At 48.6% G+C, this 21,591-nt stretch overlaps 6 protein-coding genes across 6 annotated transcripts; 4 read left to right on the forward strand and 2 right to left on the reverse strand.

Moving 5' to 3' along the window:
* Positions 1-2,288: 2,288 nt before the first annotated feature.
* Positions 2,289-3,587, forward strand: N7484_008627 (LysM peptidoglycan-binding domain-containing protein; the record flags this gene model as incomplete). The annotated part of the gene is made up of 2 exons (XM_057119014.1): positions 2,289-2,306; positions 2,364-3,587. 2 exons carry the CDS (start codon positions 2,289-2,291, stop codon positions 3,585-3,587), a joined length of 1,242 nt encoding a protein of 413 aa, XP_056968569.1.
* Positions 3,588-4,613: 1,026 nt separating this feature from the next.
* Positions 4,614-5,203, forward strand: N7484_008628 (protein kinase; the record flags this gene model as incomplete). The annotated part of the gene is given in 3 exon segments (XM_057119015.1): positions 4,614-4,736; positions 4,753-4,795; positions 4,836-5,203. Coding segments are annotated over 3 exon segments (534 nt in total), but the record flags the coding sequence as incomplete, so codon positions are not given.
* A 593-nt stretch (positions 5,204-5,796) lies between these two features.
* Positions 5,797-8,233, forward strand: N7484_008629 (uncharacterized protein; the record flags this gene model as incomplete). The annotated part of the gene is made up of 7 exons (XM_057119016.1): positions 5,797-6,226; positions 6,281-6,742; positions 6,800-6,992; positions 7,037-7,186; positions 7,240-7,727; positions 7,789-7,998; positions 8,061-8,233. The coding sequence occupies 7 exons, from the start codon at positions 5,797-5,799 to the stop codon at positions 8,231-8,233; spliced, it is 2,106 nt and encodes a 701-aa protein (XP_056968571.1).
* A 110-nt stretch (positions 8,234-8,343) lies between these two features.
* Positions 8,344-10,314, reverse strand: N7484_008630 (sphingomyelin phosphodiesterase; the record flags this gene model as incomplete). The annotated part of the gene is made up of 3 exons (XM_057119017.1): positions 8,344-9,960; positions 10,013-10,099; positions 10,165-10,314. The coding sequence occupies 3 exons, from the start codon at positions 10,312-10,314 to the stop codon at positions 8,344-8,346; spliced, it is 1,854 nt and encodes a 617-aa protein (XP_056968572.1).
* A 1,589-nt stretch (positions 10,315-11,903) lies between these two features.
* On the forward strand, positions 11,904-14,837 carry N7484_008631 (putative MFS monosaccharide transporter; the record flags this gene model as incomplete). The annotated part of the gene is made up of 4 exons (XM_057119018.1): positions 11,904-12,146; positions 12,168-12,299; positions 12,358-12,826; positions 12,877-14,837. The coding sequence occupies 4 exons, from the start codon at positions 11,904-11,906 to the stop codon at positions 14,835-14,837; spliced, it is 2,805 nt and encodes a 934-aa protein (XP_056968573.1).
* Positions 14,838-16,237: 1,400 nt separating this feature from the next.
* N7484_008632 (glutamate dehydrogenase) lies at positions 16,238-18,080 on the reverse strand. Its single transcript, XM_057119019.1, has 3 exons — positions 17,950-18,080; positions 17,641-17,771; positions 16,238-17,567 (listed from the first exon to the last, which is right to left on the reverse strand). The coding sequence occupies exons 1-3, from the start codon at positions 17,999-18,001 to the stop codon at positions 16,362-16,364; spliced, it is 1,389 nt and encodes a 462-aa protein (XP_056968574.1). The 5' UTR covers positions 18,002-18,080; the 3' UTR covers positions 16,238-16,361.
* Positions 18,081-21,591: the final 3,511 nt, after the last annotated feature.

Raw genomic sequence — 21,591 nt, forward strand, 5'->3', positions numbered from 1 at the left:
TTGCAGCTTGGCTATGTGACCCTGAACCTGATCTAAAGTCCTCATGGTCAAGATAGTGATGGATCGAGGTTTATGTTCTGGTGGGATAACTGCATCTGCATGTTCCTTCGTGTACATGTCGTTTGTTGTAGACGTTTAGGGCAACGGTCCCTCAAACGCGCCTTAGGCGCTTCTAGGCCGCCTGCTCAATTAAGAATACCGCCGTAATTTGTTGATTGTTGCTTGAGGATGACGATTGCCCAAGTGGTGGTACACACCATTTAGGCCCCATCATCCTGATACGAGGGAGGACGACGAGAAGTTGTTTATTCAGCACTGTTAGCAAGGACGCGGCTACCCTGGAATTGAGCAAAATACTCTCCAGGTTGGACCTAGTAAGCTAGCATTGGTTACAACAACCAGGCGGTCGCCTTGATGGAGCTCTAGGTAGAGGCAAGCGTTCATGGGGGCCGCCGTATTACAAGCGAAGTGGTCAAATTGTTCCCAACGTGCCGATTTCTTCGTCTAGAGCTTAATGAAGGAGGGAACAGTAAGCTAGCGTTAATCTAGTGTTGATCTAAATGAGGTTGAAAGATATGAGGTTAGAATATGAAAATATTGATTTGGACTGGCTAATGTACAGCAAACAAATGTTCAAACAATTCTCCATGTCATTGTGTGTTTGTCAAAAACAACCACCGTTGGCAATTGCCATTTCCGTTCGTATCGCACTTGGACTTGCGTTAGTAGCTGATACATAGTTTGAGACTTGGGCCAGTCAGGCACCATTTTTGGCCACACTACTCCGTACTTGAATTCACTGAGCTTTCGCCACCGAGTCCCATTATTGGGTGAGTCATGTTTTAGAGCAATATGGCCATTCGGTGTATTCTAGCGAGAGTCTTGCGGGACTACCTCTCGTCACATACTAATCACAGGTATCCACCCCACGATCGGGGCCAGAAGTTTCCCTGGGAAGAAAGTCCCGAACGCGATACAGGTAGCATTTGCCGACCCAGAGAAGCGGTGTATCTGCCGCAGTTCGACGATCACCCCATACTTGAGGCAATGTTCTATCACCACTATATAGACTATCCGAACAATGTTGCAGTCTATGAATAAGGACTTTCACATGGTTAATATCAGGGACTATCGAATCTGCAGAGTCACAGTGATCAATCTGATCAATACCTTTTTCTACATCTCCTGGGACTTCGCTTGGGCCGCGGGCCCCACAGTTAGACGCTGGGACCAACGCACGAGAAACAATCCTGCCTATTCGGTATTCTCTCACGTCATTGATGGAGAAGAAGGAAAAAGCCACAATGCTACGTGAAGGCAGATCAAGAAACCTAGACCTGGCCTTGGGTAAGGTAAATTTCCCGAGGTGGTGACCGGATCGCATACGCGCGCGATCCCCGAGATACAGTACCGTGTACTGGGACCAAGCTACGGAGTCCGAAGGATTAGCTTTGTATGAGACTAGTTTGGGGCGTTTTTCGATCGGATACTACTTGACACCAAGGGACTCGTCAGCTCAATCCTTTCTACGGAGCACACTAGAGACATTATGTCACTGGGTTCACTGGGGCCAAGTTCAAGGGTTTCCAGCCCTCGATGGGAATGCCCACATGGAGGCTTAGAGAAAGGGGAGACCCACCGAACTCGAAAGCCAAGATTCAAGCCACTCGTATCTTGGGGTTCAGATTGACAGAGAGATGTGGCGTTCGATTGATTAAATCTCCCGTGGTAATGAAAGAAGTAATATTAGCAGAATGAATAGGGAGCATCTCCTTAATTTAGTTTCATTATTCGGGAAAAATGTAACCTGAAAACTCGAGAAAAGATGATACACTGAAAGGAAAGTAAAAATCACACGGAACCACCGAGGGCGCAGTATTATTGGTGGTGGACATAGCTGAAGGCTTGAGAAAAGATCAGCTTCCTTCACCAATCATCATCCGTAACAACGGCGTGCCGATGCAAGGCCATGTCTCCGCCTTAATGATCCCTCACCTGAAACTAGCGATGGCTCCGTCCATCGTTACCTTTCACAGGCCACCCCGTTCGAGAGAATGGGGCCTTTAGGCTGTTTCACCTCCTGCGCCGCAAGGTTCCCGTCGCTCCGTGATTGGCCCATTGTGGGGTCCTCTCCATTCACGTTGGTACCTTGCGGTGGACCTCTGAGTTTGTTCTCCACTGCCCAGGGTACATATACTGTATCCTCGCTCTCCTCGATGGATTGAGCAAGCAAGTCTTCTTCTCTCTCTCTTTTTTTTGTTGTGCTGGGCACTCCTTTTTCAGCAAACATGTTCATCCTTCCATTCGTATGTGATCTGCATATCTATCTACTTGACATCTTATACTAACGAGCACTCGAATAGCTTTTGGCTGCCGGCAGCCTCCCCCTCATTTCTGGGGCGCCGATAGCATCCTATCTCTACAAGAAGTCTGCAGTTGCAGAGTCCAGTCCTTCCCTCAGCGAACGCAGTTCGAACCTTTATGAAGCAGTTTTTGGTGGTGATGGTTTGGTGTCTGATGGGTGGCCCTCGATCGCCCAGTGGATTACCACCTTTGATGATATGTACGAGTCGAACTTGGAAGTCATGTCCGCGAGCTGTGCTCAATTCGGCGTGGCGGATAACACCGACGACGAGAACGCCAACGTGAAGAAGGCCATCCAAGCAGTTGCTTCCTCCAGCGGTGTCGACGCCCGTTTCATCCTCGCCATCGTGATGCAAGAGTCCAACGGCTGTGTCCGTGTCCAAACCACCGACAACGGCGTCGTCAACCCAGGTCTCATGCAAAGCCACGACGGAACCGGTTCTTGCAACAAGGACGGCACCGTCCAGAACCCCTGCCCATACAGCGAGATCCACCAGATGATCGTCGATGGTGTCGAAGGTACCTCCGAAGGCGACGGTCTCAAGCAGATCCTCGCCCAGCAGGGTGGTTCCAGCGCCACAGACTACTACAAGAGCGCTCGTGTCTACAACTCCGGCTCTCTCGCCTCGGATGGTAACCTCGGCCAGGGCGGCGCCACGGCCTGCTACGTCTCCGACGTCGCTAACCGTCTTCTGGGCTGGTCTTCCGGCACCAGCAGCTGCGACTCCTCTACCATTGGCAGCTTGACTGGTACCTCCTGGACAGGCAGCAGTAGCAGCTCTGGAAGCTCTTCTTCTGCCTCTGCCTCCGCCGTTGCCTCTTCTACCTCGAGCGTCGTGCCTGAGCCCACCGCTGTCTCTACCACCGTCCCCGCTGCCACTGTCACTCCCACCGAGACCCCCGCAGCCGCTACCCCGACTGCCGAGGCAACTACCAGTACTGCAGTGGTCCCAACAGCCGTCGTGGTCCCCACAGCCGCTGCCGCCACTTCCACTGTCCCCAGTGCGACGTCTAGCGCATCCGCATCTGCATCAGGAGTCCCCATTTACCCATACGCATCTTCATCTTGCACGGAGTACCACGCAGTAGTAGAAGGCGATTACTGCGAAAAAGTCGAAAGCCAATACGGCATCACTGCGTCCGACCTCATGAGCTGGAATTCTGGATTGGACGAATCCTGCACGAATCTCTGGAAGGGATACAGATATTGTGTGAAAGCATAAATATCTCCCTTCCACTTTCATTTTCTCATTCTTTCACACCACTTTCATTTTCACTTCTTTAAAACCCCATTTAGCCCATTCTTTTTTTCCTGATCTTGTGGCCGTGCCATTAGATCGAGGATGAACATTCTCTGAAGAAGATGTCTTGTACAACCGTTGGCACTTTCATTTGCATATATGGGTTTTGCTGGTTCTTTCCCATTTGCGAGCCTACACGATTTACGAAAGCTTTTTCTCAACCCTTTTTATCTTTTATCCATGTGATACCATTGTTGTCTTCCAAAGGCAAATACAGAATCCAAAAAAAATCCTTTGATAGTTTCTTTCAAGTCGTAGCCCGAGTAAGCGTATTTGGTAAGAACTGGACATGAAGAGATAAGCCGGCCTATTTGCTCAGGAAGCTTCCAACTTTTTCTTTCTTTGTACTCTTTCCTGAAACATAATTTTCTACATTTCTCATACTTCGTTTTCATGCAGTCATCTCTTCAGCAAATCCAGAAACCCCGCACGGTATCGATATACTCGTGGAGGTGTGGAGTCGGCGCGTAGAGCAACCCCCTCATTCGCATTCCCAACATGCACCGGAACAATGTAGAATGTGACGTAGCAGGGCTGAGACAAGCTTTCGGTTGGGTCGGGATCTTGCATATCGTCTGATTTTGAAGTTTCAGATAGAGAGTACTAAGAAGCGCTTTTGTCTAAGCGCCCGAGGACTGAGGGTGTGCATGATGTGGGAACGAATCTTACTGGCTCGGAGTATATCGAGTCTTGGGATACATCGTCAGCTGCGCAACCACACACGATCCTTGATATCGGAATTCTATTTGCAGGATTTTTGATCATAGAAAAGATAATGATGATAGTTGCTTGTGCTACTATATGGCGGTCACGTGGCTAGGCGTAATGGCAATAGTACCTTCCTTTGTTTACTACTACTCACATCAGGTCTAGTCCGTGACGATGATACGTCTACCGCGTTGATTTACACGGTTACTCTCTGGAAGACCACTTCGTTTGCCTCGACAGGCGCTTCAACCAGCCATTCTTCCCAACCTAAATGATAAGCTAGAAGAGGAAACACTGCAATGGTACACCAAAGACCACTTCTATCCAGTTCAAATCGGCGAAATCTTTCACCCAGGGTATAAAGTACTTGGGAAATTAGGCTACTGAGGGTATAACACCATATGGCTCGGTAGGAATTCAAGGTAAGTTCCCTTTTCATGATTAGCAAATCGGACATGATAGCTGACAGCTATAGAGAAGATGCCTATGTCACATTGAAAATGTGCGAACGGAACTCAGGACCCGGGGAAAGAGAAAAGGGGATCTATGATCATCTTCGAAGCATAAAGTCTAGTCATATAGGCTCAACTCTCGTCCGGCGCGCGCTGGATGACTTTCAACTCAGATCTGCTGATAACGAGCACTCATATCAGTGTCTTGTGCACCCGCCTTTAGGTATGAGTCTTCATGAACTAATGAACAGAGCAAAAGGAAAACATCTTCCTGCGGAGTTAGTGAAGCCGGCTGTGCTTCATGTTCTTTTTGCTCTGGACTTCCTTCATACGGAAACTGGGGTTGTCCATACTGGTATGGTATTCGATTGCTCATGACCAAAGCCTTTTTGAAAATTGAGCTTGCCCTTGACTTCAATAAGATATAAGAGAGAAATACGTTATGCTAGGTGTGGACGATGAACAATCCTGATCGATTTCGAAGAGGCCGAGAAATCCAATCCCAGTCCACGAAAGGTCGTCGAAGATCGGGTAATCTACTGATTTCGAAGACTCGGGATCCCGAAGATACACGGCCATCCTGTGCTAGCTGAATGAGGAGAGGCCCAATTTCTATCGAATCTAGGTGTGAAGTGGGAGGATGTACAACCGTTAGGCTATCGTGCACCGGAGGATTATTACGGATCCCATGGGATGAGAGAATCGACATTTGAAATCTAGCCGCTCTCGTTTGTATTGCTTATTCCGTATACCTACTAATACTAACGAACATTTAGACATGGGCATATTTTCTATGCCCGTCTATATCCTTGAGATAAAAAAATGAAAGTAGTAAATCAACATCGTTGACTCAACATTCCACTCGCAGGGAAGATCCCTTCCGATCTACCCGCGCCATCCATAATCCTACCCGACCGTTCCCCGATCCGAACACCCCAGTGCAACTACACCTACTCATCAAAAGAACATCAATGGCCCCATCAAAAGAGTCCACCTCAGAGGCCCAGGCATCAAAAAGACGTCGTGTAGCCGTCGCCTGCGATGCGTGTCGGACCCGGAAATCCAGATGTGACGGCCTGCGGCCTCGCTGCTCGCTGTGCGCCGACCTGGGCTTTGAATGTATGTATACGCCCCCCGCGACGGCAACGAATGTAATCGTGCAGAAGGAGTACCTACACGGCTTAGAAGATCGCGTTAAGAGACTTGAGGATTGCTTCAGGACTGTGAGAAGTGATGTTGATGGGTTGACCGTTCGTGTTGATCGGGGGCCGGAGGCACGTGAAGGGGTTCGTGGGGAGGTGCGAGATGCAATTCATGTTTCTGATCTTGTTGGGCACGAGGACTCTGTTGATGCGATGGGGGCGATTTCTTTTGCTGATGAGGAGGATTCGGGATTCTTTGGTATGACCCCCTGTAGGTTTTATGTGGCAAGGTGAGAAATACTGATGAGGCCAGGTCCATCTTCTAATATCGCTTTCTTGAGACATTTGTCCAGTGCAGTTGTCCAGAAAGGGTACTCTCTGTCCCCCGGGACTGCGGATGGTGGCTTTATAAGCGTTTCAAAACCGTCAACACTGCGCCAACCTGCACAAGAGAAGGTCAATATTTTCGCACTGCCCTCTCAATCAGAGACACTGGCTTTGATAAACCTCTATTTCTCAGAAACGGGTTTACTTTACCCGTATATCTTTCCCCAGACTTTCTTGGCTACCTACCACCGCATGGCACGGGAGAACTTTACTGGGGTTCGGAAAAGCTGGCTTGGTCTTTTGAATATGATCTTGGCTATGGCTACTATCACTGCTGAGTCGAATGGTGCCAGTGCGGATACGCGTATTGCTGAATCGGATGTTTTCTATCAGCGTGGCCTTGGTCTTTGTGGTAGTGAGCTGTGGCGTGGTACCACTTTGGAACTTGGTAAATCAACACGACCGAATAACTTCAGGTTGATTATTCGTACTGACTCCTCCCCAGTTCAATTTCATCTTCTGACGGGTCAGTACTTGCAAGGTACTCAAAAGTCTGTGCAAGTATGGAACGTCCATGGACTAGCTGTGAAAGGTGCTTTACAGCTTGGACTTCACTCTCAACACGCATCTCGAACATTCGATCCCTTAGAACAGGAGTCTCGAAAGCGAACTTGGTACTGTTGTGTTATGCTGGATAGGTGAGAAGAATACTACTGCAGTATGACACGCGCTAATTTTATAGAACTCTGAGCATGACTTTTGGCCGACCGGCCGCCATTCCAGATAGCTATGTTAAGCTCGATCTTCCTTCGGTGCACCAATTTGAGTCATCTTCAGCCGTCGTGGATACCGAGACATCCAGTCTCAGCGTCTCTTTCTTCAACTCGACCATGTAAGTTACACGCTGAACGAATATTAATTTTATTTACTAAAAAATTCACCAAGTACCTTATACAAAAATCTCTGGAAAGTCCTCGACTCTCTATATGGCCAAAACATCGGCTGCGAAGACCCGCTATCCGTCAGCGAAACAGTGTCCCACGTCTTCGCTATAGAACAAAATCTCTTTTCCTGGGAGAGATCACTCCCCATTTCATTACAACTAATTACAAAAGCCAACTTGGACGAAATGTCTCAAGAAAATGTATCCGGCAATCAGTCTTTCTCCTGGAAATTCCGTGTGATCTTGACATTACGTTATCTTAATCTACGAGTCCTGCTCCACAGACCCGTTCTCGTCAAATTCATTAATGCAAGCCGAGCCCCCGATCGTGATCTTGAAGATTTGAAACTTTTACAGCGAATCGGAATGAACAGCATGGCTATATGCACGATGTCTGCTATGGAGATCATCAATATCATCTTCCGGATTGTCTCCGATCCGAAATGGAAACAAAGCTTGTTGGGTGCATATTGGTACTCGCTTTACTACAGTAAGTCTCTTCATGTTCCTATTCCCATCCACTGAATGCTACTTTACTAACAAAATTGCAGCTTTCAATGCCGCATTAGTGATCCTCGGCGCTATCTGGGTATACCGGGATACAAACGTAACTGGTTCATCAATGCTCAACGAAGCAAGAGAATTAAAAGAGTACCCCAGTCGCGCAATCACAGCTCTTTCAAAACTCGATAAAGGAAATCGGTTGATCGATCGATGTCGAAGTTTCTTGGAACATTTTAATAACGTCTTAGCTGATCCTGGTAAGTTTGATCTACACGCGCTCGCACTATTCTCGAAGGACTCATCGTTGATATGAATGCAGATACCGAAGGCCCGGCTCCTTCTCTCCCGTCTCTGGCTATCAACCGTGACGAACTACAAGCTGCAGACTTTGATTTCTCACCTTTTGGGATGGAACTAGGCGAGTTCATGATGGATGATGATTTTGTTGCGATGATTGAAAGACAAGGGTTGTCGGGATCAGGGTTTGACTGATATCTTTGATTTATGTATACTGGTCCATCTGTATCACTACCAACCTCATGCTAGCTCAAAAGTATAACTAAGCTTAATCTCAGGAGAACCACCAAGCTGTTATAGGCACATCAGCGCTTCTCCATATCCCTAACAGCTCTAGCACGCCGAGCAATCTTCGCCAACAAAGGCGCCATTCCCGCATGATTACACTCAGGCAGGACTCTCTCCCGAACACCCTCCTGGCTATCCCGCTTCTCGAAACTAAATCCCACTTTCTGCACATAGCAGTTATATTGCGCGTCAGCTCCCCTCAAAGCGCAAATTTCACCACTAATACAATCTCCAGTACAATTCGGAACTTGATACCCCCTCGACCGTCTAGCCCAGAAATCACCAAAGATCTGAGGGTCATTTTCCATAGCCACGGAGACGTTATGCCAGAATGCCGGTGAGAGTTCTGTACCTGGATCGGTTACAGGTGACGCAAGCTTGGATCCATAAGCCTCTTTTGCGGAGTAATACGGTACCCATTCGAGAGAAGTCTGCTCGGGGTCGCTGATATCAGCAATATACTGTGTATAATCAAGTACGCCGAATGTAACGGGATCGATATTGTAGACGCGGAAAGAAGGCGGGCCGGAGGTTGGTGTCATTGACGGAGCGATATAGCCCATAGCTGTAGCCGTATCCCATCTTCGGTTGTTATAGTCCGAGTATGAAATCTGGAACTCGTCTAGATGTGTATGACCGAAGAATAAGGCGGCAATGGTCGCGTCATACCGTTGAACGATCTGATCAATGTAGTGCGAATGATCGTGGAAGTGGTCCGAGTTACCAGATGGGATATGGGAGATGAGCCAGACGCGCTCGGAGGCTTTCTCTGCAGCTTGGAGCTCATCGATGAGCCATTTTAGCTGGTTGTTAGGATCGTGTTCCATTGGTTCGGTGTAGGCGAAGAAATTATATTTGTAGTAAAAGATGCTGTTGTATGAGATTATTCGTAGGTTGCTGTTTGGGTGGAGGGCTGAATATGATCCGTACTCGTCTGCAGACTCGATGGATGGTAGGCCTGTGAGGGCCATCCAATTTGCCGTTAGGGCGTCGTAGGCCCATTGCGGATTGTAAGTGCTGGGGACTTTAGATGATGGGAAGAGATTGAGTGGGGCTGCATCATGGTTTCCCAGCGCGGCGTAGACTTGACCGAGACTGTTTTCCATTGCGCCGTAGGTGGAATTGAAGTTCTGGAGAACCTCGGACTTATCTACCAACCAGACGTCGTGGGCTACTACATCTCCTGTATAGATTGAGAAGGCAGGGGTTAGATTCGCGATTGCGGCGTTCATGCTTTCTTGAAGCCGGTGTGGAGGATCGCAGCGAGAATTTCCCCAAGGCCCACAGGGAGAAGAGGTGTTGCCTGGCGCATCATCTTCATTGTAGGTTCTGCAGCATATAGGCTTGGAACAGGCGTAGTTGGAGCCAGTTTCGTAGGCAAGGTCAACATGCGTATCGCTGAAATGCACTACTTTGATTGGGGGTTTCCCACTTGGTGGAGGTCGACTGATTGACGGTTTGGGAGCAGGAAATGCCAAATCGTACTCCCGAACTTTTGGATAGCTGCATAAGCCCACTAGGCTGGCACAGAATGTGTTGGCAGTATGAGAGCCTATTTCGAGATTCATCAGGGAGTAATGAACCGAAGGTCCTTCGCTAGCAATAACTCCAGCGCAGACGTCAGGGTCCTCGGCCTGCTCATGTCAGTCTTCTTTCTCAAGTCAGAAGTTCGAAGGAGTCACTTACACCGCTTAGAGCACACACTCCGGTCAAGACATCTACCATAAAGTCGTCACCAAAGCCCGCCACGAGTTTGAGCCCACCCAGGAGAAGCTATATCAAATATGGGTTTTAGCCGGTGGTACGATGAGCATTTGTGAGCCATAACAACCACTCACCTGGCAGCTGGTACAGTCGACCGCTTCTTTGAAGCGATCCCAGATGTCAGTGATCCAGCTCTCCGCAGATTCGGTGTGGGCATTGGCGAATGGTATCCAAAAGGCAAGCAAGGTCACCAGAACAGCCTGTCTTCTCATGAAGAGTAACATCTTGAGACTTTCCACTAGGAATGTGTGAAAAGCACCGATGCAAGGAAGCAAGATTGTTCATGACTTGAGATGGGATGTGAGCGAAATGTGTCTTATAATCTGATTCTGAGTACCGAGAGCACATGCTCGTGAACGCGTCCGGGCAGACCGGTTCGCTTAGGGTCGGTGTTCCTGCAGTTGGTGAGCAGATCATGATAATTTTTAAATTTTTGCATGCAATCGTTTGCTGTTCAGTATATGCTACCTGTCATACTATTAGTGTCCAGATTAGCCGCCATACAGTTCTACATCGAGGAAATTCTGGTCATAGATGCGGAAAGAGAAGACATGATTTCACGGATTCACGGGCTGAACGGGATTTATTCAAGACCGACCGAGAGGGGTCTTTCGCAAATGCATACTAAAAGGAGGAAGCCAAGCAAATAGTCTGCAACGCTGCACGTTGAAGTGATTGCGTTAGTCTAAGTTGCAGTTTATGGTACTTATGGTGACTTGGCTTTTTTGGAAGTTGCCCAGACACAGATTTACACAATCAGGCCATCAGCGCCATGAATTAGAGATTTACTGCGCTTGCTCTTGTTGAGTTAGCGTGCGATAGCCACCTTATCGCCTGCCCTGTTTGGGCCGACATGCCAAGCTCATCGGACCTGCAAGCGACCGAGATGTGGAGATCTAGCTTGATGATTGGCTCGTTGGCTCGAATAATTAGCCGACATGGTGTTGATCTTGAAGGTCAAGTTCCACTTGCAATGCCATTGTATATCAGTATCGATCAGATTGACATATGTATACGCAGCTTTGGCTTTCCGCTTGGTGTGCGGGATCGTCTAGTCTCCGGAGAAATGAAATGCCGTGCGGGATGAGGGAGATCCGGGGTAAATTGGTCTTCTGTTTGGAACGAACCAAGTCGGACAAATGGAACTGAGACGTTACTCATCTCGATAGGGTTTCGATGTTAAATCCCCTGTGGCTCACCATGGCTCTTGGTGGCTCTCAGGGGCGTCGTTTGAGACGGGAAATTCCCTCAACTTTCCGTGGTGGCGTCGCCTCCCGGGGAAGAATTGATTAACCGGATCCAATAAGCGCGGTGAGGGATGTGGGATGGATTTGAGTCATTTTCGACCCAACACACCCGGTGTTAAACCCTAAGATTGTCGCGTAGAGAATTGACGGTGAACGGTGAACGGTGAACGGTGAGCGTCCGATGGTTGAGTTTTGGTGCACAACGGTTTCTCCCCAAGTCCCGGATTTGCGGGAACCAATGACGCGGATCCATTCCTCAACCTCCACATTTTCTCCTCCTCTTTTCTCCCCCCTCACACCCTAGATCTTGAAAAGTGGGACTCTCGGAGTTCTTGCTATTTTGATGCTCTCGTGATAATTTTCCACCCAACCACTTTCCACCCCTCCAACCTTCCCTGTCGAAATTCCTTCTACCCCGGATTTGGTAGGATATGCGGTCTCCAGTTGATCCCGATGCTCGCAAACCCATTTACACCCACAATGATGCACTAGCTTGTGGATCTCCCTAGTCATCCCGTTTTCGAGCATCGTGATTGTACCACCCCGGTGGCAGCTACACGGTCAATATGGCAGGTCGCCAACCGGTCACGCTCGGCGTCTCGATCACGTTCTTCGCCATCGCCACGGTATTTGTGGCCTTGCGCTTCATATCGCGTGTTTTTGTAGTTAGGAGGGTCGCGCTACACGACTACTTGATGTTGCTTGCGTGGGTAGGTCGGCTCCAGGTCACTGCAGGCTTCCAAGAGCCTGCAGTACCCTTACACCCCGTTGCGACATACCGGCATACTCTGTCACGTGGTCTAAGGATAGTTGGCTAAGACAGACTCCAGGTGATTGACTTCGGCTTTTCGCTCTCATTATTCTTCGCGATCCACAATGGACTCGGTCTACATGCGGTCGATGTTCCCCCCGAAAATGAGGCGGCTCTTAATAGGGCTAACTATGCATTCACCGTCCTCTATGTGAGCTTTAGAAATGTCCAGCATCAAGTACAGCGTACTAATATCCATTCGCGAATAGAGCCCGGCGCTGATGGCCGTTAAGACGTCGATACTCGTTTTCTACATGACCTTGACACGAAACCAAAAAGTGTTCCGCAATGCGAACTATGTCACTCTTGCTGTAGTCAATGCAGCTGGCCTCGCGTTGACTCTGGTCAATATTTTCCAGTGTCAACCAGTATCCGCCGCGTGGCTCGCCAACCAACCGTCCGACGCGCACTGTACCGATATCGTCACACTCTATTTGTCCTCGTCTCCCGTAAATATCATCACAGACCTGGCGATTCTGTTTCTTCCAATGCCGATTCTGACTCAGATGCGCCTGCCAAAGAAACAAAAGATTATTTTGGTCATTACATTCAGTTTTGGATTCTTTGTGGCCGTCGTCGATGTCATTCGAATTGCTTTTCTCCAGCAAGCCGCTACATCGCGCCAAGTCGCATTGAAGTCCCTTCATATTCAGAATGTTGGGACTGCGGACTTTAGCTGTAAGGCTATCAATTACAAGACTGGTCAATTCGATGCTAATTACTCTTAGGGTATGCGTCGCTTTCTTTCATGTGGTCAGTCGTCGAGGTCAACGTCTCTGTGATTTGTGGATGCGTTCCGAGTTTAAAGCCTCTTGTCGCTCGGATTTTACCCAAATTAATTAAAGGCACCAACGACGTGTCGGATCCGACCCCGCGCCTCTACGCAACCGGGGAGGCCCCTGTCGCTATACCTCCGCCCGTGGCGACTCCGGAATCTGACTTGACCCAATCTCCAGCAGACAGTAAAGGGAGCAAACCCTCTCCAGCAAGGCACGGCAGCGTCTCTACTCGCCGCCGAAGCTCAAACACCCCTATAACTATGCTCGACTTCCTGGGCCATCCTCCAACCGGTCCCCAAGACACAGAGTCTCATACCCAAACCAACTCATCCTATCCTCATATCACTTTCTTTGATTTTGTCAACATGAAATCCCCGGAGAGCATGCTGAAGCTGAACAACCGAGAGTCCATAGCTCCGATCGCAATCACCACCTTACTGTTCTTCCTCTGGGGCTTCGCATATGGCTTCCTTGACATACTGAATACCCAATTTGCATTGATTGTGGAATTGGATACTTGGCACTCCTTGGGACTACACGGCGCATATTTCGGAGGCTATGTGGTGGGTCCACTGTTAGTCGGCCGCCCGGTCTTAAAGATTTGGGGATTCAAATCTACATTCATCACTGGGCTGTGTATTTATGCCTGTGGATCACTCATATTCTGGCCTTCTGCAGTCCTCACATCCACCGCCGCATTTACGGTCTCGAACTTTGTTGTTGGTTTTGGCCTCGCGGTTTTGGAAACAGCTGCCAATCCGTTCATTGCGCTATGTGGGCCTTTGGAGAACTCAGAGATTCGTTTGAACATATCACAAGGTGTGCAAGCCGTTGGTAGTGTCTTATCTCCTCTTTTGGCAAAAAGGGTTCTTTTCAGGAGTGTTCAGTCTGTTGAGTCACTGGTTAATGTCCAATGGACTTATCTTGGCATTGCACTCTTCGATGTGCTTCTCGCCGTGGCTTTTTACTATCTGCCAATTCCAGAAGCCTCAGATGAGGATTTGGAAGAATTGGCAGATCGACGCCGAGATGATAATAGGGCAAAGGTCATTGGTATTCCGGTCGTCTGGCTCACCCTTGGTCTAGGAGTCTGGTCGCAATTCTTCTACGTGGCTGGCCAAGAAGTCCTTGCCACCAGCCTCGAGCGCTTCGTCCTTGCTGCGAAACCCAACTCTTCCCTGGCGCCTTTTGACTTTCTGACCATTGGCCAAAGCATATTTGCTATAGGTCGTTTCCTCGCCGCATTTGCGCAATGGTTTTTGAAACCTCGCTGGATTCTCATGTTAGCCTTTGTTGGCATGATTGTCTTCTCGGTACTGTCCATGAATACCACCGGCTCTACGGCCGTTGTCATGATTATGATGGTTTATCTCTTTGAGAGTGGTGTCTACAGCATTATCTTTGCCCTCTCTCTACGTGGTACTGCTCGACACACCAAGACCGCCTCCGCAATCCTCGCTATGGGTACCTCCGGTGGTGTCTTCTTCCCATTTGCAGAATACGCAGCGTACAATGCGCGCGGAGTGTCGTATTCATTCTGCGTCCTTGTCGCTGTCTTTGCTGCTGGCGCAATTTTCCCGTTATATCTCAACCTGGTACCCGCAGTGAAGAAACAAGTCGACCCAGTACCAAATGAGTATCTACGTCGTCATCGTCGTCGCAGCCGCGCCCCAGTAAGCGCAATACGCCGCGAGAAAGAAAATCAGTCCAGAGGCGGCGTTCTTTCTCGCCGACGAAGCTTGGTCTCCAATCCAGACGATCTACCCGACCTCCCCTTCCCAGACGACACACACCAAATCCCTTCCTCTCGACGCCTTCACTCCAAATTCAGCTCTACCTCTACCTCCCAGGATAACTCCCACTCTTCTAATAACTCTTCGAGACATCGCAACTCCCCCATCCCTGAGTAATGAGCTAAGCTTTACTGTTATGATACTGATACCCGAAACGATTCACGAATTACTTTTTCTCGTCTCCGCATAATACCATCACAACTCTTTTTGCTTTTGTGTCTTGAAAAAGTCTAGATACCCTTTCGCTATCTTTTACTATGGAACTGGAAAAGCGTGGCGCCTTTGACTTTGGTTGACGTCTATATGTACCAGTGCATTTACGCTGTGGTATGGGCTACTTTCAAGCCTACATTTAGCGATGGCGTTTGGGATAACAAAAGGACTCGTCGAAATTTCCTAGTTGTTTGGTCTTCCGAATATATCCCCTCAATCGAACTTAATGTTTAAAATTGCTTGCTTAGAATTCTTGTAGAAACCGTGATTTATGCGTAGTCTGCTGGCTTCTGAAATATCAGATGTATTCTAATCTATCTAAGGGGCAGGTAATTTAACTCTCGCACTTATGGTGATATATCAATAGCCGCCACGAGCTCGGACATCCGGTGCAGGGCATCAAATTCACTACCGGCAGACTCGACAGTAACCCCACATAGCAACTATAATGATATTTTACTTCACTTCTTTAAGTCTAAAGGTCTCTTGATCCTAACTCAAGCAAGTTCCATGAATCTCAGTAATTCCCCAGAAATATCACGTTCACTCTGTTGATTTCGATACGCTGTTTGTGAAGAAAGGCGAAGTCCCGCGTGAAACGAAGATTGCAATGGCGATTGGAGATCCCAGACGGGGGGACATGAAGTCTTGTCTCCTAGACTTAGGCAGATTACTTCTTCTGTCCTTGCCCGCCATACTGCCCATGTTCACTTTGCTTCTTGACATCTCGGTCGTTTGATTGTTCTTGTTTTAAATGTACTTGAGGGCTTGGGATCTATGAAATTCTTTCGGTCCAGAATTATACCTAGGTGCGGATTGAGTCGCTGGAATGGCAGTAATTTACAGCCCTGCTCTTCCTCTTGTCTTTGTGATGTATGCAATACAGGGCTGACTATTCAATTCTGCACACTACAAGTGGCACTTACGAGCTAAATACACCGAGCGGTCAGCTGTGATATTCCTGGGCAGGTACAATTGTTTATACGATCAAAATAAGGTAACAGTTGTCATTCAAGAAATAACGAATTTGTAGACTGCACGATCTTAAGAGCCGGCCGTCACCTGACCTGATATGCAGTATATAAGGTTTGTTATAAGTCTCATGGTCATTTGTTCATTACGTTTACGTATGGCGAAAGATCATGCAGAAGTCTTGCGAAGAGACTTGCACTAGTTGGACTACTAAAGAAGAGTTTACAATGGGATAAAGTATTGGAATAATTCATTCAATTTCATAATCGTCATGACGATCCCAAAGCAGACAAAAGCCAAATGCTCAAATGGGAATATCATCAAATGCAAAAACCAGCGCCTCTATCCAAAACCCGCTCGACAAAATTCGGAACAAAATAAATGCGTCAAAACTATACTCAGAGCACAGTTATGAAAAATATCATCACTTTTTTAACTTTTGTGATGATGACTGATTTACCACCAGTCACCGTGGTCCTTCATGGCCTCAGCGACCTTGGTGAAACCAGCAATGTTGGATCCGGCAACGAGGGAAGGCAGGGAGCCCTCGGCAGGGGTAACGTACTCCTGAGCGGTAGCGAGACCGTTCTTGAAGCAGTCCTCCATGATGTTCTTCAGGCGGTTGTCAACCTCCTCGCGGGTCCAGTTGATGCGAGCGGAGTTCTGGGCCATCTCGAGACCGGAGACGGCGACACCACCGGCGTTGGCGGCCTTACCGGGGGCGTACCAGATGGCAGCACCACCCTGGTTAGCCTCACGGTGAGCCTCGAAGACATCGATAGCCTCCTGGGTGGAACCCATGTTGGAGCCCTCGGCGATGAACTTGCAGCCAGCGGCGATCAGGGCCTTGGCCTCGTCACCGGAAACCTCGTTCTGGGTGGCGGAGGGAAGGGCAACGTCGATGCGACCGACGATGTTGGTCCAGGGGCGGGCACCGGGGATGTATTTGAACTTGGAGCTGAAGGCAGCGGTGGAAGCGAGCTCGGAGATCTGCTTACGCTCAACCTTGATGGCGGCGATCTGGTTGATCTCCTCCTCGGTGAAAGAGCCCTCCTCGCCAATGAGGACGAGAGCACCCTGGGAGTCGGACAGGGAGACGACGGAACCGCCGAGCTCGATGACCTTCAGGGCGGCGTACTGGGCAACGTTACCGGAGCCAGAGATGGCGACGCGCTTGCCAGCGAAGGACTCCTTGCCGCCGGAGGCGTGCTTGATCATGTGGTCGACATAGTAGACGACACCGTAACCGGTGGCCTCGGGACGGATCAGAGAACCACCCCAGCTGCCGCCCTTACCGGTGAGGACACCCTCCCACTGGTTGCGGATCTTCTTGTACTGGCCGAACATGAAACCGACCTCGCGACCGGTGACACCGATGTCACCAGCGGGAACGTCAGTGTCCTGACCGATGTGCTTGCAGAGCTCGGTCATGAAGGAGACACAGAAGCGACGGATCTCGTTGTCAGACTTGCCCTTGGGGTCGAAGTCGGAACCACCCTTACCACCACCCATGTTGAGGCCGGTCAGGGCATTCTTGAAGATCTGCTCGAAGCCGAGGAACTTCAGAATGGACAGGTTGACGGAGGGGTGGAAACGGAGACCACCCTTGTAAGGACCAAGAGCGGAGTTGAACTGAACACGGAAACCGCGGTTGATTTGGACCTAGAAAGAAAAAGTTGTCAGCCGGAATGGACTTCTAAGGTTGTAGAGGTGGTGTTTTTTCTTATTGACATACATTGCCGGCATCATCCTCCCAGACAACACGGAACTGAACAACGCGCTCAGGGACGGAGACAACCTGGAGGGCCTTGCGGTACTCGGGCTTCTTCTGGAAGAGGGTGGAGTTCTCGAGGGTGGAAGCGAGCTCTGTTCGGGGAGCGATATGATTAGCTGAGCACTTGCCGAAGGACCACTTGCCGAGGATGCCGAATGGGTAAAGGATTAAATCGGGGGCAGAACCCGATAATGGAGGGGCATTGGAGGGGTATTCCAAAGTTCGGAGGGGCAGAGAGAAAATTGCAGTACGGGAGATAGAATCACATACCCTTGTAGGCCTGCTCGAACTCGGGCTCGGAGGGGAGGTTCTGGGCAGTCATTATGGCTGATTTTTAATAATTGGATCCTTCCGGGTATATAGAATGATCAAGGTGATCCAGATATGTTATTATGGGAAGGGTAGTAGATGAGGAAGAAAGAAAGAGAAGAATCCGGGAGGAAAGCTAGAATTATATATACAAGAGGTGGGGGGGTTAGAAGGACAAGCCGGAGTCGGACGAGAGAATCCGGACAACGTGTGGACGGGGAAGAGAGGGCGGGAGTTGATGGAGTCGACCAAAGTCCCTTGGTTGCACAACAGTGAATACCCGGACAGTTAGTGAACTGTATGGACGATGGGTTTCCGTGGGAAGAACGTCCGAACTTCGGGGCCCACTTAAGTCCCTAGGCAGATTTTATCTTATGGTTTAAGGTCACAGAATTTGGGCTTATCTTGCTGGTGGCGGCACAATTTATTAGTGCCCGCTAATCACAGTCACCGAATGGTCACTCCCGCCTTCGGGTCCACGATCTTCCACTCGACTGTTCCGTGTCTAATTCGTGAAATATCGGATCGGTCCCCTCCGCCTACGATAATTAATTACTGGGCACCAAATTTGCTGGGCACGTAGAACCATTTTTGCCTATGTCGTATAGACCATGGTGGCAGTAGAAGTTTCCTAATGTAACCTAGGGAGGGAAAGGGCCCTAAAATGCGGAGAACGGAACACTATGCATGACGCAGTGAAATTCCCTGCAACAAGGATCTTCGCATACTGTACACTCGACTACAGTCAACACCGCCACCGGCTTCCTACTTCGGAGCCAAGACTCAGGGAAGGTCACGTGACTCTGCTCTGCAAGCGGCGAATCACACATTCTACCGTGGACCCACCGACCTTATCTGATACTTTGTCAATTCTTTTTCATAACTGTTTGACTCACAGGAATCTTGCTCATTGAAACCACTGGTCAATTCTCTTTATCGCTTCCCCGAACCTCCCCCAAATTTCCGAGCGATTATCCCCCATCTCGGCATTCTTCCCCCAGCCTTCCGTAGGATGGAGGGGTAAATGGAGGGGCGGAGGGGTCAATGTCCCCTTGAAATGTTGCTAAGAACCGTGAAGCTACTATAGATATTAACGTTCTATGTTCGCGGAGTTGACTTCGCAACCTCTTTTAGTAGACGAGCCTTAATATCTAATTGATCAATTCTTTGCTATTACTCCCGTAGTATTCGACCCCGTCTGTGCATGCGAGCTCATGCGCTAGCGTTCGCATTCTTATCCGGGGCTGACTTGTCAGGCACAGCTATTGGGTGGTGCCAAGAATCAGAATTAACCCTATTTGCTGAATCCCGAGCGTCGGTACCTACCCCGGTGAGTGGGTTAGTCCTGGGGACACGCCAGCTCAATATCGGCGGCAGCGGCGTCCATTTTGCCACATATTGTTCTCAAGTTGCCCGTCGCTTTCTCCAACCACCAATGCGAAAGCATCTAAGTTTTCTCTTCCCTGTTACTTTTCAATTTTCTTTTCTTTTTCTTCCCCTCACTTGTCGATCAAAGACCAAAAATGAGGCTGATTTGCCTTCTATGTACATACGTCTTCCCACCGCAACAATCACCCCTGCTGGTTGCCTCGTAACTGTTCACCGAATCACCGATTCAATTCAATTGGCGTTTTATTCAACAAACTTCACATGCCACGAAGGTGGTGGCAAAGACTCATCCATAATTTGATCGGTAGATGCGGAACTCAAATTCTTATAGTATAGCACATGCCAATCTCACCACCTACTAACCACAACAACAAAAGGACCAGCCGAGTACGGAGACCCTTTACGCAAACTACCTTCGTCTCCAGGTTTCCCCGATAAAAAGGCGGGACCAAACCCTCTTTGGAAAGATGGGACGAGCTCCAATTTGGACCCGAATTCAGCTAAGCTTCGAGCTTCTGCTGACTAGGACTAGTTCCCCGGTTCTGGTTGGTGGTTTAGATGGTGCGTGCTGCATATGCACTAATCTTATCAATCTCCCAGATCTTGATTTGCTCACCCAATGTGTCAGGTTTTCTGGTAGGAGACATATAAGGTTTTAGGTTCCCTAAGTTTTTGCATACTGTAGTTACCTGCACAGCTGGCTGAAATGACCGCTGGTGAACTTCAGTTTCTTTCTTTCTTTCTTTTTTTTTAGAGGATCTCATCATTTGGGTTCATTTTCAATTGGTCGCGTGGACAAAATTTCCTACTCCTACATGATTCTCTCGCAAAGGATATCTGCCCTAAGTTTTCACACTGCTTGGGACACTTACTTGCTATTGAGGGGATATTTTGTCAAAGCCAGTATTATACATCAATCTTGAATCAAATATCTACTTCCTGTGGACTGATAAACAATACGCTCATTGGATGAAAGGCTTTGTCGAACCATCGAGGAATCGATGATAGCTGTAGGTTTCGACAGCGCCGACGCTTCTTCTCAGAGTGATAAAGACTTCGAGTTACAAAGGCAGGAGAAAAGACAAGCAGGATCTCCTTGGAGAGGTGAAGGGAAGGTCACAGTTTGTCCAAATAGGGTGCGACGGTGGGAGCTGATGCACCTTAATCTCAATCTCAAGAGTCAACATTGGGATTTGGATTAACTCAGCCGTTGCTTCGGAGCATGAACATGAAATCGAAAGTTGGGGGTTTGACTCAAACGCAAGTGTAAGGTAGAAATAACATTTACTATGTATATGTCGCGTTACTAGCGGAGTCTGAGATAATATCTAAACCAGCCTCAAGACTCCATGGTCGTAATAGGCATGTGCTCATTTCTACGGAATAAGCCATGCGTGATCAGAATCACCAAAACAACAATTACTTTTATTTCATTTTAAAGAAGTGGATTCTGCACGCAAATTCTGGCTTTCACCCCACAAGCCGTAAACGTTCCTAATCTAGCGCCCGCAAGGAGTCCACACCAGCTGAGCTACCCCAGAATTAACCGTGCATGAGATAAATTCCTGCCCACAACTTTATTTCTAGGGAGTCGGATATCAAGAAATCCACGTGCTCTGGAGTGCGGAGTTAACCTCTCCTGTAGCTTAGCCACTGTGGCTAGTGAAGGATGTCATCTAATGTGAGACATGATCAATGCACAGGGCATCGGCGGTCTCCGCATTCTACCCCGACCCATCGAAAAGGAATAGGAACATTGCTTTAGTTTCCCTATCGATGCAAAGGACGAGATCGGGATTTGACACATTGCTTTACTCGAGATCTTCATATTGTTATCCATTTTTTCTCTAACTCTGTTGATCGGACTCAACCCTTGAGAGAAGTAATGCCTGTGCTTCCCGATATAACGTCAGTGGCAAAAGTACCTACATAAGGCTCTCCGTTTGCTTCCTGATCGGATAATGTATTTCATCATCACATTTCTTCTTCAATAGTGTTGCTCAGATGATTCGGTACGTTGCTGAAGTGGCGGTGTCGAGGTTGATAGATCATTTTCTGGGGCAGTCTCGGCTGGAAAGGATGATTTGGAATGGTTAATGCTCCCTCGTTCGATTTGAAGGTTTATATTATCCGTATGTCGCGGAATGCAAGAGCATGTGGGATTAGCGGTAAGGTGTTTGTTGCGCTTTAAGGTTTGATGCAATGAGCCGTACG

Source organism: Penicillium longicatenatum, assembly GCF_028827895.1.
Source record: "Penicillium longicatenatum strain IBT 33135 chromosome Unknown contig_6_segment0_segment0, whole genome shotgun sequence".
NCBI lineage: Eukaryota > Fungi > Ascomycota > Eurotiomycetes > Eurotiales > Aspergillaceae > Penicillium > Penicillium longicatenatum.

What these genes read in the sequence shown, in the direction of transcription:
- N7484_008632 (XM_057119019.1), bottom strand. Translation starts at nt 18,001, where the DNA reads ATGACTGCCCAGAACCTCCCCTCCGAGCCCGAGTTCGAGCAGGCCTAC. An exon ending in GTTCGAGCAGGCCTACAAGG is followed by an intron (nt 17,772 to 17,949) that starts GTATGTGATTCT and finishes CTCCCCGAACAG; the next exon opens with AGCTCGCTTCCACCCTCGAG. An exon ending in GGGAGGATGATGCCGGCAAT is followed by an intron (nt 17,568 to 17,640) that starts GTATGTCAATAA and finishes TTTTCTTTCTAG; the next exon opens with GTCCAAATCAACCGCGGTTT.